Below are 18,144 nucleotides of genomic sequence, written 5' to 3' on the forward strand. Positions count from 1 at the left end.
AAATGTGCCCTTTTTGTAGTTTTTATGATAAGAGTGATGTTCCTAAAAACATTGATCTTGAGCTACACTTTAAAATGTACATCTTTTTAAGGGTCATCTTCCACACTTTTAAAGATTTATGCCCATAGACAATGGAGGGTATTGTGTTCCTGGGACAGGAAATGTTTTTAAAAGTAAAGAGATATGTAATAGAAATATTGTTCATGAATAACTTAAAAAAAAAAACATCCATTGACAGAATGGTGAGGCATTGCTGAAGCATTACTACTGAAATGCTAGTTGCCAAACTGGCATACCTATCCAGTGATTTCATGACTTTATGAGACACTGACCTGGAACAAGTATGCAGATGAAGAATTCTGACATCACTTACAGTAGGTGCCGCCTATACTGTGTCAATCTCGCTGCTGTTCGTGGTGAGATTGATACCTGTGAGCCCCGTCGCGGGAGCCAGCGTTGAGCTCTGTCGCTCCTCCCGCTCACTGCCCACAATGGATTCCTATGGATGCGCGGCATCTCGTGGGGGCGGCGAGCACGCGAAGCACAGCCTCGCAGCTGTGATTTCCAGTGTGATCCCATCGCGCTGGAAACATAATATCAGCGGCAGGTACCTAATCTGATTCTTTTTTACTCCAGCTCAGTCTTCCAGAGACAGCCAGAGAACTAATATTCTTAGAAACAAAAATGGTAGCCTCTATTTTTTCCTCGATACAGATTTCCATTAAACTGGCTTTCATTTTAAAATAATGATTTTCATTGTGGATGCATAAGTCCCTAAATGCTCCTGAAACATATTATTTTGTATCTAATCACTGTTTTTTAACAAATCAGGAATTCCATTTTTTTTAAATGTATTGCTTGTCCTGAAGCTTGATAGAATTGTTGCCAATCCACTGAATACAAACATTTACTTGGCAAAAAACAAACACTGGCAAGTCAACTTTCCTTTCCTATCATAAAACAGTAGATTTTTGTTTCAAAGTTATGCAGAGGCTGTCTCATATCTACATGGTAGAACCTGCCAAATTTCCCAACTACTATAAGATTTGAGATGCCTTCAACAGGGAAGGTGGAATAGGATCTCTGAGCAGTTCTAATGTTATCAAGGATTTTCTATCCCTTGTGCAAGGGTAGCATTCTGTGTAGCATTTTATAATACAACATTTCTGAAAATGAAAATTGACTGATTGCATATCGACAGATAAATTACTCCGGACATGGTTCAGTTTGTCATTCGGCAAATGTAGGCACTGTGTCTAGGGCCCACAGAAATGTTAGGGCCCCCAAAGGAAATATAATTACATGATCTGGTAAAAGAGTCCTCTGGACCCCTTAACATTTCTTAATGGGGTCTTCACAGCTGAAGTAATGTAGGAAAACACGTGATCATATTAAGAAAAAAATTAACACTGGGTGAAGGCTGTAATTTTGGATACTTTTAGCTCTGTAGAATACCCTTAGATGCACTGGATTCTATGTGATCATATCTTGAGGCTTGTTATTACCACACAGACTTCCCAAAAGTGTGCAAGGGGCCTCAGAGTTTAAGCAAATAAGAAAAAAAAAATATATATATATATAAACTATCTAAATAATTATTGTTAGTTTTTAAATTGGACCTGATGTTAAGAAATTAAGACTTTCTGTGTTATAATGAATATCTAAAACTGTTAATTGTGCCTAAGTAGTACCCTGAAAAATACTACTTTTCTTAAATTCCAACTGAAAAAAATCAGTGCACTTCTTGACAATGTGATGGTCCCAACAGCCTCTTAGTTGATTGTCTGCTGTGTGAAATCATGTAAAGCATTGCTGCATCTGCCTGCTAGTCTAATGCGATTTGGAGATGTCACTATTGTGCTGGTTGCTGAACAAGAATATGCCCTGCTTTTTTATTTAATTTATTCTGTGGATCTGTTCTTCCTATACCTTTCCTACGGCTTCTTAAGTTTTGCTCCCCCGGTAAACGGAGGGGAAAGGGAGGGAGTGCAGCTCCAAGGAAGCAAAGCCCTATTCTTCAATAAAGATGGCCACATACACACAGAAACACAGTGTAAAACAGCAACGTCAAGTCAGATATAGGAGAGGGATCAACCACAGAGAGCCTATAGATAAGTTGACTAGTGCTTCGTCCACTGCTTGCCTTTTTTGTGCACAGCTTCCAAAGTTCAGGTCCTCTTTGAAAAACATTCATATAGTATTGGGACACAGTATTACATGCACTGGTAAACACTGACCTTTATACTGTAAATGAGTACTAGGCTAAAAAGATATGTGATGATTTTTTTAAGGTCCTTGTACCTGAACTCCTCCAATAGGTAATTTGGTTAGTGAGCCTTATTTACAGCTTCATTAGTTTCCCTGTTAGCTCATGGAAATGACTATAGCAATGTCTTTGAGTTTTAGTGTACTGTGCAAAATATACTGTAACTAGGTTATTAGGCCTTAATAAAATTTTATGCATTTCACTGTAAAAAAAAGTCACAATTTCAAGGCCTCTGATAAAAATATAAAAAATGCAGTAGAGTAATTGCTTTCAAACGATTAAACACTGAGTAGAAAGCAATTGTAAACAATTAGGAAAAAATCAACTGCTTGCTCAAGGTTCTAAAATTCAGCATGTTTTTGTTCTGTTTTTATATCCTCTCTTGGTTTGTTTCAAGGTACTGCTTATTGTTAGCAAACAATCTCATTGTGTGAAAAGAGCAATTTAAATGATGGCTAGTGAGATCAACAGCATCTGTTTGTGGTGTGCGTGGTCTGTCTTCCGAGTTTCATTGCTCCATTAGAACCATTCTGATGTGGATCCAGTGGAGGGATTCTCCGACCTGCAATAAACACACAGCCATTTTTTCAATAATTTAAATCAGCACTTTCTTTAGATCTAATTTGTTCATAAAATAATATTCTTTTTATGTGTAAACCTATAATCAGAAAGGTAATATTTTCACAAGGAGGAATGAAATAAGCTCCCTTTATCAAATATCCTTTAACATATGGCAGAAGGTTACCTGTATAATAATTTATATAGCTTAATTATCACATGTATAATTGCTACCACATGTCCTCATGTCTGTTCGCCACAGAAGGTAGTCAACTACATTATATGGTCCATATGTTTGTTGACATCCAGCCATTACATCTATATGAGCTCGTTGGCCTTAGTACTCCAAAACTATGGGCAATAATATTGAATTTCACCTAACCCCCTTTTTTGTGGCTTTAACAGCCTCTATTCGCCTGGAAAGATTTTGGTGTGTCTGCGAGAATTTGAAGTCGGGTACTGATGTTGGACGAGAAGACCTGGCTCACAATAGGTGTTCCAATTTATCCCACAGATTCTCAGTAAGGTTGAAGCTAGAGGTTTATGCAGCCCATTTAAGTTTCTCCACACCAAACTTGTCAATCACCTGCGGACATATGTGCACGTGCACGAAATGCGTTGGGAGGGGCCTGTATGCTGATGTCATGCCGCCGCTTTCAGTTTCCAGGACAGCAGCTATCTTTGTAAGTCTGGCTGAGGTTGTTTGTTTTATTTGAATGATCATGCTGCAGCTTTTTAATTGGAATTTTTTCATATATAATAAATACTACGCTATAGCCAGCATTTTCTGGCTCTGTGCGGTGACCTTTCTGTACACAGCTTTTGGCCATTTGGAGGTGCCCTGTGTCGTGGAGTGTGGGGGCCCTGTGGAAATTACAAGCATTTAGACATTATATTTCTGGTGAGTGCATAAAGCATGGGTCTTCAAACTATGGCCCTCCAGTTGTTCAGGAACTACAATTCCCATCATGCCTAGTCATGTCTGTGAATGTCAGAGTTTTACAATGCCTCATGGGATGTGTAGTTTCGCAAGAGCTGGAGGGCCGTAGTTTGAGGATCCCTGGCATAAAGAGTGGAGGATTGATATAACTTGTTCCCATCTTCATGTGGTAGAATATTTTTGTCAACTTCAGGAGATTTTATACTACATGTGTTTATATTGCATAATTCTGGTGAGTGCATAGGGGTGGAGGTTCAGTGTCACCTTTCTAATATTTACATCATGGAGCATTCTCTTCAGCTTTGGAGGATCATTGAACTTAATTTTTATTGGACTTTATCCATGCACGTTTTGTTTATATTATTTTTATAGCACTGGGTTGTATTTACAGTGTCTCACAAAAGTGAGTACACCCCTCACATTTTTGTAAATATTTTATTATATCTTTTCATGTGACAACACTGAAGAAATGATACTTTGCTACAATGTAAAATAGTGCATGTACAGCTTGCATAACAGTGTAAATTTGCTGTCCCCTCAAAATAACTCAACACACAGGCATTAATGTTTAAACCACTGGCAACAAAAGTGAGTACACCCCTAAGTGAACATGTCCAAATTGGGCCCAAAGTGTCAATATTTTGCGTGACCACCATTATTTTTCAGCGCTGCCTTAACCCTCTTGGGCATGGAGTTCACCATGGCTTCACAGGTTGCCACTGGAGTTCTCTTCCATTCCTCCATGATGACATTACGGAGCTGGTGGATGTTAGAGACATTGCATTCTTCCACCTTTCATTTGAAGATGTCCCACAGATGCTCAATAGGGTTTAGGTCTGGAGACATGCTTGGCCAGTCCATCACCTTTACCCTCAGCTTCTTTAGCAAGGCAGTGGTCGGCTTGGAGGTGTGTTTGGGGTTGTCATCATGTTGGAATACTGCCCTGCGGCCCATTCTCCGAAGAGAGGCGATCATGCTCAGCTTCAGTATGTCACAGTACATGTTGGCATTCATGGTTCCCTCGATGAACTGTAGCTCCCTAGTGCTGGCAGAACTCATGCAGCCCCAGACCATGACACTCCCACCACCATGCATGACCTAGGCAAGACACATTTGTCTTTGTACTCTTCAACTGGTTGCTGCCACACACGCCTGACATTATCTGAACCAAATAAGTTTATCTTGGCCTCATCAGACCACAGGACACCAGTAATCAGACATTCCAGTAATCCGTGTCCTTAGTCTGCTTGTCTTCAGCAAACTTTTTGCAGGCTTTCTTGTGCATCATCTTTAGAAGAGGCTTCCTTCTGGGACGACAGCCATGCAGACCAATTTGATGCAGTGTGGGGCGTATGGTCTGAGCTGCAACAGACTGACCCTTCACCCCTTCTGGTGGTGGCAGCACTCATCTGTCTATTTCCCAAAGACAACCTCTGGATATGACATTGAGCACATGCACTCAACCTCTTTGGTCAACCATGGTAAGGCCTGTACTGAGTGGAACCTGTCCTGTTAAACAGGTGTATGGTCTTTGCCAATGTGCAGCAGCTCAGTTTCAGGGTCTTGGCAATCTTTTTAAAGCCTAGGTCATCTTTATGTAGAGCATCAATTCTTTTTTTCAGATTCTCAGAGAGTTCTTTGCCATGAGGTGCTGGCAGGAATTCAGCCAGCTAAATTCCAATAGAGCATACACACGGTCACATTTTCGGATGAAAAACTCTCATCGGTCTTTTGCTGGCCGACATTCCGATCATGTGTACGCGGCATTAGTCCTAGGACTAAAATGCCATTTTAGTTTTAGTCCCATTTTAGTCTTCTGCAATTGTTTTATTGTTAGTCGTATTTACTCTCCAGTACATTTTAGTCGACTAAAATCTCCAGTACATTTTAGTCATCTAAAATCTAATAGGTGTAATTCAATTGTAATGCATTAGTTAACATTTCTCTACAATTTCCAAACTCATTATATGCTGCTGGAGTGAAAAATCGAATATGTTATTTATTATGGTATTGCGGTATGAACATGCACTACAGACCAATGTTAATTTTGAAGTCAAATTTCAATTTAGTTTTAGTCTTAGCCCCCGAAAACACACGGTTGGACATTCCGATGGAAAATGTCAGATCGGACCGTGTTGTCGGATAATCCGACTGTGTGTGCGCTCCATCGGTCTTTTTCCGTCGGAATGTCCAACCAACAAAATTTGAGAGCTGGATATAAAATTTTCCGACAACATGATCTGATCTCACTTTGTCCGATCGTTTGTAGAGAATTCCGGTTGGACAAATGCCACGCATGCTCAGATCAAATTACGAGACCAAAGCTATTGGCTACTAGCCTGAATGTAGCCCTGGCGTAACGAACGAACATCATCGCGTTCCGAACGTTCGGATTTTCCAACAACTTTGTCCGACCGTGTGTAAGCAACACCAGTTTCGGACAAAATCTGTCTGAAAAAATCTGACAAATTTTGTTGTCGGAATGTCCGACCGTGTGTACGGGGACTTAGTCTTTTGACTAAAAAGCATTTTAGTTTCATTCCTATTTTAGTCTTTTGACTTAAAAGGTCATTTTAGTTTTATTCGTACTTTAGTCATCTCAGTTGTTTTAGTTTTAGTCGTATTTTAGTAGACTAAAATAATATTCATTTAGTCGACTAAAATGTTTTAGTCATTATAGTCGATTAAATTAACACTGCTTGTAACACTAAGTCATGTGACAATGGAAAAATGGCTAATTGGGCACAATGTGGACATTTTCACTTAAGGGTGTACTCACTTTTGTTGCCAGTTTAGACATTAAGTTATTTTGGGGGGACAGCAAATTTACACTGTTATGCAAGCTGTACACTCACTACTTTACATTGTAGCAAAGTGTCATTTCTTCAGTGTTGTCACATGAAAATTTATGAAATATTAACAAAAATGTGAGGGGTGTACTCACAAATATATATATATATATATATATATACACACACACATACAGTATACAGTATATATGTACAAGGATGCCGGGAGAAGAGAAGACAGCACAAAGTTTGCAGAGATTATAGCAGCAAGGGGTGACAGCATAGGCCCAACCAAGCCCATCTTCAGTCCTAGTAACAGAAGCAACTCTTTTCATATGTCACTTATTTAAATTTCAAAGAGGAAAGATTTAAAGGAAGAAATGCAAAGTTCTCTGTAGTTTGGAGTTGAGGGTGGGGGATTTGTAAGGGGGGGGGGGGGGGTAACGAGATGCAGAGTATAGATCAAAAGGAAAATACATACTATGCTAATACAAATAAAAGAGAGTCATATTTACTTATATCACGGAAGAGTTCCTCAACATTAATGGCATTCTTTGCACTAGTTTCAACAACGATTGCCCCAATGTTGTCTGCATATTCGTTGGCATCTTTCATTGATACTTCCCTGAAATAAAGACACACACAAGTTACTGAATTGGCCAAATTTACATAACAGGCCGTGATTTTGCTTCAATTACTTTTCCAAAAGACTGATAAAAACATATCCCTTTGCAATGCTACATACCTGGCTCTCATGCGGATCCAAAGATTTCAGGAATTTCTGAACCAATGAACCCAGATAAATATGCAGTCTAGGAGTTCTGCCTTCACTTGCTACATATTTGCTAAAGGTCATGATTTAGAAAGTCTTGAAGTTCTTAGATCAACCTGACAGCCAGGCAGAAAGCATTTTCACAAGAAGGTCAGCATTGGGAGCCCTTATTCTTTTTCTGAGCAAAGGCTTTCTTTAAATGGCATATTCAGCCAAAACATGTTTTGGATATAATGGGGAGGGATTAGAACCTCTGTCAAGTTTTAACTGCTGTCTGGGTCTCCATTAAGGAGATTTCCTCTCACTGAGACCGGGTTCACATATGTATGGAGCTGGTTTCAGTGCAATTTGTAGAAAGAGTCCTATGTGATTTTGTTGAGTGGTTCAGATGCAAAATTTTAAAGTGTATGACAGTGGAAATTACACCTGAACCTGAACGATACTTGTAACTGACTCTTTTTAAAATCGCACTGCAGCCGGCCCGCACATGTGAACCAGCTCCATAGAAAGCCAGTTTGGTTCACATGTCATGTGAATTAGATGTGGTTCAAAACTCATCCAATTCGCATACACTGTATGTGAACCAGGGCTCACTGTGCATGTGACAATGGTCTCACCAGACAGAAAGTGAGGAAAAAATCGACCAGTAGGTATCTAGACATTGATAACAGCTGAATGTAAATTTGAAAGTCAGAATCTGCATACATGTTTAAGGTCAGTGACTCAGCTGAGATTGATTGCACTAGAACCTAAATCTTAAAGAGGAGCTCCAGTCTCCTCCAAAAAAACTAAAAACTAAAAGTCAGCAGATACAAATACTGTAGCTGCTGACTTTTAATATAGGGACACTTACCTGTCAAGGGATCCAGCAATGTCCTCAACCAAGCCGATTCTTGAACCGGCTCCTGGAGCAGGTTTCGGCATCTTAGATAAGGGAAACCGACAGTGAAGCCTAAGTGGCTCTTAGCAGACTCCTTACTGCTGGGCCTGACTGTGTTTTGCTGAGCTTCTACAATATACCAATTTTTGTTGAACTTGGACTTATGTGTTCACTGTCCATGGCACCAGGCTGCACCCAGCCCACACTTAGCAGCAGTTGGAAGGATATGACTCTCTTTGTAGCGGGTACAAAAGGAGGAGCGGGGGCCATAATGGCACCATGAGGAGCAGCCTTGGTCCTGGTGCTTTAGTCTAATGGGTCTGATAACTCTCAGGCTGAGTGGAAGGAGAGGCTGGACACCTATCTCAGGCTCCTGCCCGGCTGATTGCAGAGCCGTCCCTCAATTCCCTGGGGGAAGATGCCCACCGAGTGGTTATGGTGCTACTGGAAAAGGACCAGGCCAGCCTGGAACAAATTGTATCACACTTGCAGGGCCTGTTCAGGAGAACATCACAGTTCCAGGGTTAAGGCAGAGGTGGTTAGAAACCAAAGCCAAGCTGATCCAGGTGAGAGCAATCCCTTGTTTCAACCTCATGGTGCAGGTCCAGTCCACAATGTGGTACATTAAAAGGTTTGATTGCACTCACAGGTTTGAAGCAAAAGTGAAGACTTTTAAGGCACAGGTTCTTTGTCCTTAGGCAACAAGTGGACAAAAGCCTCACCCACTTTGCGGTAGCCCTCCAGAATCTGTGGATGTCAGGAAAGGCATAGCTGTGCAGCAGGAATTGCATGACAGGCACGCACATTTACAGTGCGTCAGCGCGAGCATGCACATGCGTGCGTCTGTCACCAATGTTGGCGCCAAAGGGGCTATTTAAACTGTCTGCACCAAAGACTCTTTGCTGTTTGGTCTGCAAGTTCTGTGTGTCCTTACCTGTCATCTGTGCTGACTTCTGATCTTGATCCGACTTGTTCTCTCTAACGCTGTCTGCTTGATACCCCAACCCTGGCTTTCTTTTGGACTTCTCTTCTGCCTGCTGCTCTGCTGATCCTGCCCAAACTTTACCGACCCGGTCTGTCTGACTCTGCATCTGCTCTTCCAGTCCGCTACAGCTCTGCTCTGCGGATCGCATCTGGTTTCTGCTGCGATCTCAGCCTGCCACAGTTCTGATCTGCCTAACCTTTACCGGTCTGCCTGCTGCACTCGTACGTCACCGTGCTTCTGTGGCTGCTGTCTCAACCTCAGTGGCCCACAAGCCGGTGTGGTATGAGAAGCTCTCCTCTACACGTCAAGCTCACAAACCAGGTACGTGACAGTACCAAACAGCCATGACTGAGCCTGCAGGAGGATCCTCTCCTTTGGAGGAAATCTGGCGGCATCTTGCCTGACCCTCCCAGGTGGTGACATCTCTGCAGGGAGGCTATATTCAGCTAAAGGGCTGCGTTCAGGCACTGACTGCACCTACTGAGACTTCTGCTGCATCTTCCACTAAATCTAAGCCTGCTACATCCACCAGGGTCTCTGCCAGCTGTGCTGTCTCAACCTCAGTTGCCCACAAGCCGGTGTGGTACGAGAGGCTCTCTTCTACATGTCAGGCTCACGAACCAGGTACATGTGGCCACTTTGGGCATCTGTGGTCAGCCTAAATCCAAGAATGCCCAGGGGCCGCTGTTAAACTCATGGCTCCTGGGGCTGAAGGTTGACCCCTGGGACTGTCAACACAAGGTCTCATGATATCAGAGGTTATGGTCCTGCTACGTCCAGTGGTGAATGCCCTTGTCAATGATCAGGAAGTCCCTTGCCCGATCAAGGTCACTGTCATGGAATACGAATTCTGCTCCCAGCGGTTTGGGAGACCGGGCCAGCTGGACCTCTCCTGGCTGTCCCTAAAAGCGGCCAACAACCTGCCCATCTTGGTGGAAGGTGTCACCTGGTTGAAGAAACAGATAGACGACCAGGTAGTGGAGCAAGTAGGGGTCGGGATGATTTGCAGCTCAGTGAGCTCAGCAATGCCATTGTCTTGGGCATGCATGTCTTGAAAGACTTGGCATTATACACCACTTATTGGCCATGTCTGAGCATTCAGGCCACCGTGCACAAGGCTGTGGTCTGCTAGCTGTGTGGCTGGATGTGATCAGAGCCTATGAGGCCTACCAGAAGGCAGTGAGAAAGCAGCCTGAACAAGTGGGCATTGTCCGTACGCTCCTCTAAGCAAAACCCCTGGCACCCCTCCAAGAGGTAGTCTGGTCTCTGTCCATTGGGGCCCAAAAGAAGATGCAAGGGGCCAGGATAATAGTGGAACCCCGCAAAGACCCAACCGTGCCAGGCAAGTGGCTGGTCGCCAGCACCTTGTCCAATGTACACAATGGAAAGGTGTTGGTCCAGCTTACCAATCTGGAGACCTCCACAATCCCACTCCCTAACCACACCACCATTGCAGACCTCTATGTGGTACCAGGCAGCTGCATCTCTGAGGCCCAGCTAGGGGTGAAAGCCATCTGCACCCCATTACAGGCAGCCATGTCCTTGTTGAATGAGCTGCAATACAAATTACTGCTGGAACAGCTGGCCATTCCATTCTGGGACTATCCTCTACCTCAGCTACTTCACCAACTACTGGAGACACACCTGCTGCTCATTGCTACCAGCCCCGAGGACTACAGCTGCACAGGGGCAAAGACCACCCGATTCATACGGGACACACTCCACCCATCCTGTTGTGTTAGTGACATTTTTCCACAGCTATGTGCCAGGTGAAGGACTTAATCCGCAACATGCTGCAGATTAGAGTAATTTGGCAGAGCCGTAGTCCCTTGGTCACCCCCGTTGTTCTAGTCTAAAACATGGATTGGAGCCTGAGATTCTGTGTGCCTATCCATTGCCCGGGGTAGAGGAGTCGCTCATGGCATGGGGCCAAGCTAAATTCTTCTTTACGCTCGACCTGCTGCCTGACTCTGTTGCTATTTGCTCTTGATCTTGCTCCTGCTCTGTAACCAGTAACCTGCTGCCTTTCTTCCTGTTTTTCCTTTGCCCATTTTGTTTCCCCCTTCCCATCAGCTCCTACAGTTTTCCCTTACTTTGCACATTTCACATTTGTACTGTATATATTTGTATATTTAGTTAGTTGTTTAGCAGTGGCAGCCCTTCCATAGAGGGCACATGGGTGCCACTTTCCCTATCCATATGTCTAGCCCCCTGATCTGCATATCAGGGCACCGGACTATGGATTTCAAATGGGGGCAGGGGGTTGAGGCACCTGATAATAGGCTTCAAAAAAGGGTGGGCTCGGAGCGCAAAGCACTATGACGTTGTGTGACGATAGCAAATACATTTTCGCTATTTTCACACTAAAGTTCCTCCCCACCAATCAGGAGGCAGGTCATGAGACCTGTTTCCCAATTGGCCAAAGCGCCGGGTGATCCTATTGGATGTCTATCGCTTTGGCGGAACAGGAGACACACAGGAAGCTTGAGGAGGGGACATCGGAGCCGCCATTACCTGCACTGCAGGAGAGAAAGAGGACACTACAGCCCCGCCACACAAGCGGGTAAATGCTGAACCATGCTGTCAGTGTTGTTTGTTGCCCCCCCCCCCCCAAAATAAGCTGCCACTGTTGTTTAGGGGTTGCTGCATTTTGTCATGTTGCTTTGCATCTTTGCTGGTGTGTAATTATCTTACATCCACTGTAAATAAATCTCACTTAAAAGATAAGTATATACATATGGTCTGGTCCCAGTTTCTTTGTGTAGCTACATACTGAATATCTGGTTATATCCTGTGCTGACTCCTGACATGGACAGTCCAGAAGCTCATGCTAAGCTTCTAAAATATTCAAATTTTTGTTCATTTTGGACTCTGTGTGTTCACTGCCCACCATAGCACTCTGCATCCAGCCCCCATGTATGCAGTACTTCTTCTCAGGTTGCCATGCCTGCACACCACTACAACACAGTGGTGTGAACAGAGGCCTATCTAGTGAAAATGGCACCTATGGCAAGCACTGAAACTGCACCGCTGTCAAAATATTTGAAACCCATCTTTCAGATAACCTAGACAAAAAAAACTGCTAACAAAACTTTAAGTCAAGCTCTTTAATCTTTCAATTAACAAATTATGGATTGTCACTGATGAGCTGCACTAATGGGTACCGATAGGCAGCACTCATGGGCACTGATTTGCGGCATTTATTGGCACTGATAAGGCAGCACTGACACTGTTGGGCGGCACTGATGAGCTGCACTGATGGGCACTAATAAGTGACACTGGCACTGATAGGCAGCACTGATGGGCTGCATTGATGGCCACTGATTTACGGAATTTATGGGCACTAATAAGGCAACACTAATGAGGCAGCACTAACACTGATAGACAGCACTGATGAGCTGCACTGATGGGCACTAATAAGTGGCACTGGCACTGACAGGTGGCACTGATGAGCTGTACTGACAGCCCCCCCCGCCCTCTCTCCCAAACAGTTAACCGACTTCAGCCAGAGCCAGTACACTGAGTTGTACTTATCTTCCCAACTTCCCAAGCCCCATGCAGAGGCAGAGCTTACTTGTTCTTGTACTTGTACGGCGCTTCCTCCTCCTTGCTTGCAGTGGCGCTGTCCACACTCCTCTCCTACCAGCCTCTCGTACCGGCCTCTGCATGAAGTCATGCTGCCCAGGACGTCAAGAAGAGAAGCACGCTCTCAGCGCACTAGTACAGAGGCTATGCAGCACAGTGTTCTCTGCCCAGCCCCTACGTTAATCTGGCCCTGGGAAGAAGAGACCCTGATAAGTCAGTGCCAGGCTGCCCAGCCACTCACGAGCGCCCTCTTCATATGGCGCCATGACACTTGTCATATGTGCCATACCCTGGATATGCCACTGGGTGTGAAACTGGAACATAGAAGACATTTTGCTTTGTCCATGCAGTGGGACTGGGCTGGAATAGCTGCCCAACGCAGTCCCACCGCATCTAGTGTGAATATACCCTTATGCCTCGTACACACAATCAAACTTTCCGACAACAAAACTGTGAAATTTTGTCCGAAGGGTGTTGGCTCAAACTTGTCTTGCATACACGCGGTCACACAAATGTTGGCCAACAATTACGAACGTAGTGACGTACAAGAAGCACTACGTGTTTTTTAAGCTCTTTAGCGCCACCCTTTGGGCTCCTTCTGCTAATTTTCTTGTTAGTAGACATTCGGTGAGTGTTGATTCACACTTTTCTTTTCGCATTTTTTCCTTTTACGCTTTTCAGTTCATTTCTGAATGGCCGTTCGTCAACCAGCCATATTGCGGAATCAGAGGAGATAACGTGTTATTTATTATTGGCCTTGGAGTTGTTGCTTTCACATTATTTTTTTGGTTGAATAATGATTGGAATATTTTTGGATGCATAGAATGCACTTTTTGGTTAAGTTCTATTGGCAGATAGGATGTCTAATTTTATTTGTTTTCTTTTTTTAAAGGCACAATAAAAAAAATTGTGTATAAAAATGTACAATGTAAAATTGACAATGGACACCAACATAGTTGTATCTTTGGTCTAAAAAAACTATGGGAAAATGGTGTTGTGGTAACTTGCACAAAAAAACATAAAAACATTATTCTTAATATCACCAGAAAAAAAAGCTTTTGAAAATTTGCCATAACTTCATCAGTATCACCAGCAAAGCAGCTTCATTATTATCCCATTAAAGGCAAAGAGAATTGTGCACTGCATTTGGAGATTTCATAATTACAAACGCTAGTTTACAAGACTGACCGCTTCTGCCTCCGAGCATGCGTGTTTGTACTTTGGACTTTTGTTTGACGGACTTGTGTACACACAATCGGAAAATCTGACAACACACATTTGTTGGCGGAAAATTTGAAGACATGCTAGCCAACATTTGTTGGCAGAAAGTCCAACAACAATTGTCCGATGGAGCATACACACAGTCGGATTTTCCAGCGACAGCCTGACATCTTTAGTGTTAAAAAAATTAGGATTTAGAGATACTGTAAACAGAAACAGTGAGCTGTAGGTGTAATGGTTAAAAAAATTATATATATATATATATATATATATATATATATATATATATATATATATATATATATATATATATATATACACAGTATATATATATATATATATATATATATATATATATATATATATATATATATACAAAAGCGAATAGCTCATTACTAGGAGCTGTCTCTCTCCACACCATGACTTATTTTTGGTTCACAAGGACATTAACTTCACATGAGTTATGCAAGTGAGCATTATGAAAGGACTTTTGAAATTAGAGGTTGCAATTGTAGTAAGTATTGCAGTAAATTGCACTCCATATACTGAAAAATAAGAAACAACTTTTACTAATAAGGCTACACCCTAAATACACAGCTAACTGTGCTGTTAAATGAAATCATTCCTTCTCAAAACACCATCTCACCACTGCTCTCCTAGTGAGAAGAAAGAGGTACAGGGAAGAGCAGGAAGGCCGCCAGTGGTTTGGCAGGTAAGCTGCTACCCTTTTGCCAGAGAACGGGGTTCTATCTTTTATCTGTTTCCTACAGCAAAAGCTGAAGGAACAAGCACTATGTAGGTTAAAAAAGTACACTATATAACCAACGTATTGGGACACCTGCCTTTACACCCACATTAACTTTAATGGCATCCCAGTCCTAGTTTGTAGGGTTCAATATTGCGCTGGCCCACCCTTTGCAGCTAACACAGCTTCAATTCTTCTGGGAAGGCTGTCCACAGGCTTTAGGAGTATGTCTATGGGAATTTTAGACTATTCTTACAGAAGCGCATTTGTGAAGTCAGGCACTGATGTGGTCGAGAAGGCCTGGCTCGCAGTTTCCACTCAACCAAAGGTGTTCTATCGGGTTAAGGTCAGTCAAGTTCCTCCATTCCAAACTCGTCCATCCATGTCTTTATGGACCTTGCTTTGTGCACTAGTGTGCTGTCACATTGGAACAGGAAGGGGCCATCCACAAACTTGGGAGCATGAAATTGTCCAAATGTCTTGGTATGCTGACGCCTTAAAGGGACTGTAAAGATTTGTTGTTGTTTTTTAAAAATAACAAACATGTCATATTTATCTCCAGTGTGCACGTCTTTTTGCACAGAGTGGCCCTGAACATCCTCATCTGGGGTCCCTCAGTGGCACTCCTGGCTCCTCCCCGCATTGAGTGTCCACATTGGAGAAGCTCTCTCCTACAGTGGACACCTGTGCAGGCATGCTCCCGAGTCCTGCATCTCTGTCTATTCACAGAATGCAGGACTCAGGCCTTTCCCCCGCCACTGCGTCATTGGATTTGATTGACAGCAGCGAGAGCCAATGGCTGCACTGCTATCAATCTATCCAATCAGGACACAAGACACCAGCTAGAGCTGGTCTGCTCGTTCCCAGCTGGCAAAGGATTGGGGTCAGGTAAGTAAAACTGGGGCTCAGGGGGGCTGCAGAACCACAGGAGGTTTTTCACCTTAAAGGGATTGTAAAGTGAATTTTTTTTTTTTTTTAAATAACAAACATGTTATACTTACCTCCACTGTGCAGCTCGTTTTGCACAGAGTGGCCCCGAACCTGCTCTTCTGGGGTCCCTTGGCGGCTGTCTCGGCTTCCTCCCGCAGATGCTTCTCACGTTCATGGGAGCTCCCTCGCATGGTGAGAAGCATCTGCGGGCGCGTCAGTGGATGTGATTGACAGCAGCGCGAGCCAATGGCTGCGCTGCTTTCCATCCATCCACTCCAGCCAATCAGCGGCCAGGCTGAACGGTGGAAAGGACGTCGGGGGACGAGCGTGGGACTTTCGAGGGGTGATGTAAGTAAAACAGGGGGGCTGGGGGCGCAGGCACTGTCAGATGTTTTTTCACCTTAATGCATAGAATGCACTAAGGCGAAAAAAACATTTACCTTTACAACCCCTTTAATGCATAGAATACATTAAGGTGAAAAACCATGAAGGTTTACAACCCCTTTAAGCTTTCCTTTCACCGGAACTAAGGGGCTAAGCCCAACCCCTGAAAAACAACCCCACACCATAATCCCCCCTCCACCAAATAATTTGGACCAGTGCACAAAGCAAGGTCCATAAAGACATGATCCGAGGGGGACATGCAAGGAAAATAAAAAACATAATTTTAGCTTGCACATGTTTGGATGATAAAATCAGCAGAGCTTCCCCTCATTTCAGATCTACCCCTCAGATTTACAGTGACTGCACTTCCAAGTGCACTTTCAGTGCAATTTCAAGAGCACTTTGCACTTGTAGTGAAAGTGGACTAGCCTTTTGTAAATAACCCCCTAAGTTTATAAATATGAGCCCAATAACTTAAAGTGGTATTAAACCCAAATCCAAAAATGTAATATATTGCAGCTTACCAATCATTCAATGTGGTGGCTGTATTATTTTTATTTTTTATTATTTTTTCCCTCTATCTTCCCTTGGTGATCGGACTAGTAACACCACACCTGTATTAACCCCCCTGGCGGAATTCCCGAGTCTGGCTCGGAGTGGAAGTTTTACACCAAAAGCGGTAACCCCGAGCCAGACTCGGGACCGCATCGTTGTATCCAGGAGGAGGTTTACTTACCTGCTCCCCTGGATCCAGCGATGTCCCCCCGCTGTACGAGTGGCTCGTCCTCCGCTCGATTCATCACGGAGCCAATCTCCGTTCCCTGCGAGCGCTGCGACGCACGGGGATGGAGATCGGCACCAAATTCAAAAAGTGAAACACACAGTATACGTACAGTATAATGTAATCTTACAGATTACATTGCTGTATAAAATAATTTCACATCCTCTTTGTCCCTAGTGGTCTGCCCAGTGTCCTGCATGCAGTTTTATATTATAAAAAATGTTCTTTATGCCTGGAAACTGGAGATTGTCTATAGCAACCAAAACTGTCCCTTTACATCAAAAATGGTTTTAGACCAGCTAGAAAACAGCGATAATAAATTAGAATCACTCGCAGAATTGAGCGATAGCGATTTGTGGGGAGATCCGTCATCAAATACTGAAAAGTAATGACAGTGACAATTCTGCAACTGAGCAAATTTCTGTGTTTTTGATTTGATTACATTATTGAATAATTTTTATTATTGTTATATTATTATTCGGTATAATTATTTATAGTTATGTATTATATTATAATTTATGATTTCATTTTTCAAACTTTATCATACCCGGGATGTCTGCTAGACTCTGGTTTGGGCAGATTTAAGAGAGTTATTCCTAAGAATTACAGGACTACAATATAAAACGCCAAATTTCCATGCAAAATAATTGTACCGCTTTTAGCACTTAAAATCCAAAATAATCATACCGCCAGGGAGGTTAAAGTGTCTATACCCTGGATGAATGAAGCTCCTTTTGGACAGCAACATTGTCAGTCTGGGGAATGGAGTATTAGATGTATTAGCCTCACAGTGAAGTGAACAGCCTCATATGATACACGGGGATGAAACAAATCTCCTTGCATACGTTTTAAATGTATATCTGCTGTCTTCATCTTTATATACTTTATATTTTCTCTTCCTGTTCAACATTGCAGTGAAGCCTGGGCATACAGCCAAGACAGTTGATTGAAGGAAAAGCACATAACCCCTCTCCTCATAGGTAGAGACTTTCAGAGCTGGTCATTGAATAGTTCGGGACTCTGCTAATCTATTTATAGCATCCTCCCCAACACAAAATTCTGGTTGCTTTTATCATACTGTATGTGACTTAGAACTTGTCAGAAATTATCAGGCTGATAACAGGAATGGAGCAAGCGACAGCTATGGGACATAGTGCTTTGGAGAGAGATAAGAAAACACTGCAGATATATGTGCTAAGCTCAAATTTCATGAATCAGGTTTAGATCCACATTAAGAAACTGAAGCTAAACTCCAACTCACAGTTTATAATCAGTTACAGCAAACAGTTTTTTTTCCTAATGGGATAA

The 18,144-nt window shown here is 43.0% G+C and overlaps 1 protein-coding gene across 1 annotated transcript in view; it reads right to left on the reverse strand.

Annotated features, from left to right (window-relative positions):
- Positions 1-1,753: 1,753 nt before the first annotated feature.
- Positions 1,754-18,144, reverse strand: part of RAB31 (RAB31, member RAS oncogene family) — a 46,859-nt gene continuing 30,468 nt past the window's right edge. Inside the window, exons 6-7 of the mRNA XM_077492448.1 lie at positions 7,069-7,178; positions 1,754-2,828 (exon numbers count right to left, since the gene is read on the reverse strand). Of these exons, the coding sequence (XP_077348574.1) occupies positions 2,731-2,828; positions 7,069-7,178 (208 nt within the window). The 3' untranslated portion in view covers positions 1,754-2,730. The remainder of the gene's footprint in view (positions 2,829-7,068; positions 7,179-18,144) is intronic.

The sequence above is a fragment of the Lithobates pipiens genome, unplaced genomic scaffold, assembly GCF_037356315.1.
Source record: "Lithobates pipiens isolate NorthernLeopardFrog02 unplaced genomic scaffold, aLitPip1_a1.2 Scaffold_19, whole genome shotgun sequence".
Classification (NCBI taxonomy): Eukaryota; Metazoa; Chordata; class Amphibia; order Anura; family Ranidae; genus Lithobates; species Lithobates pipiens.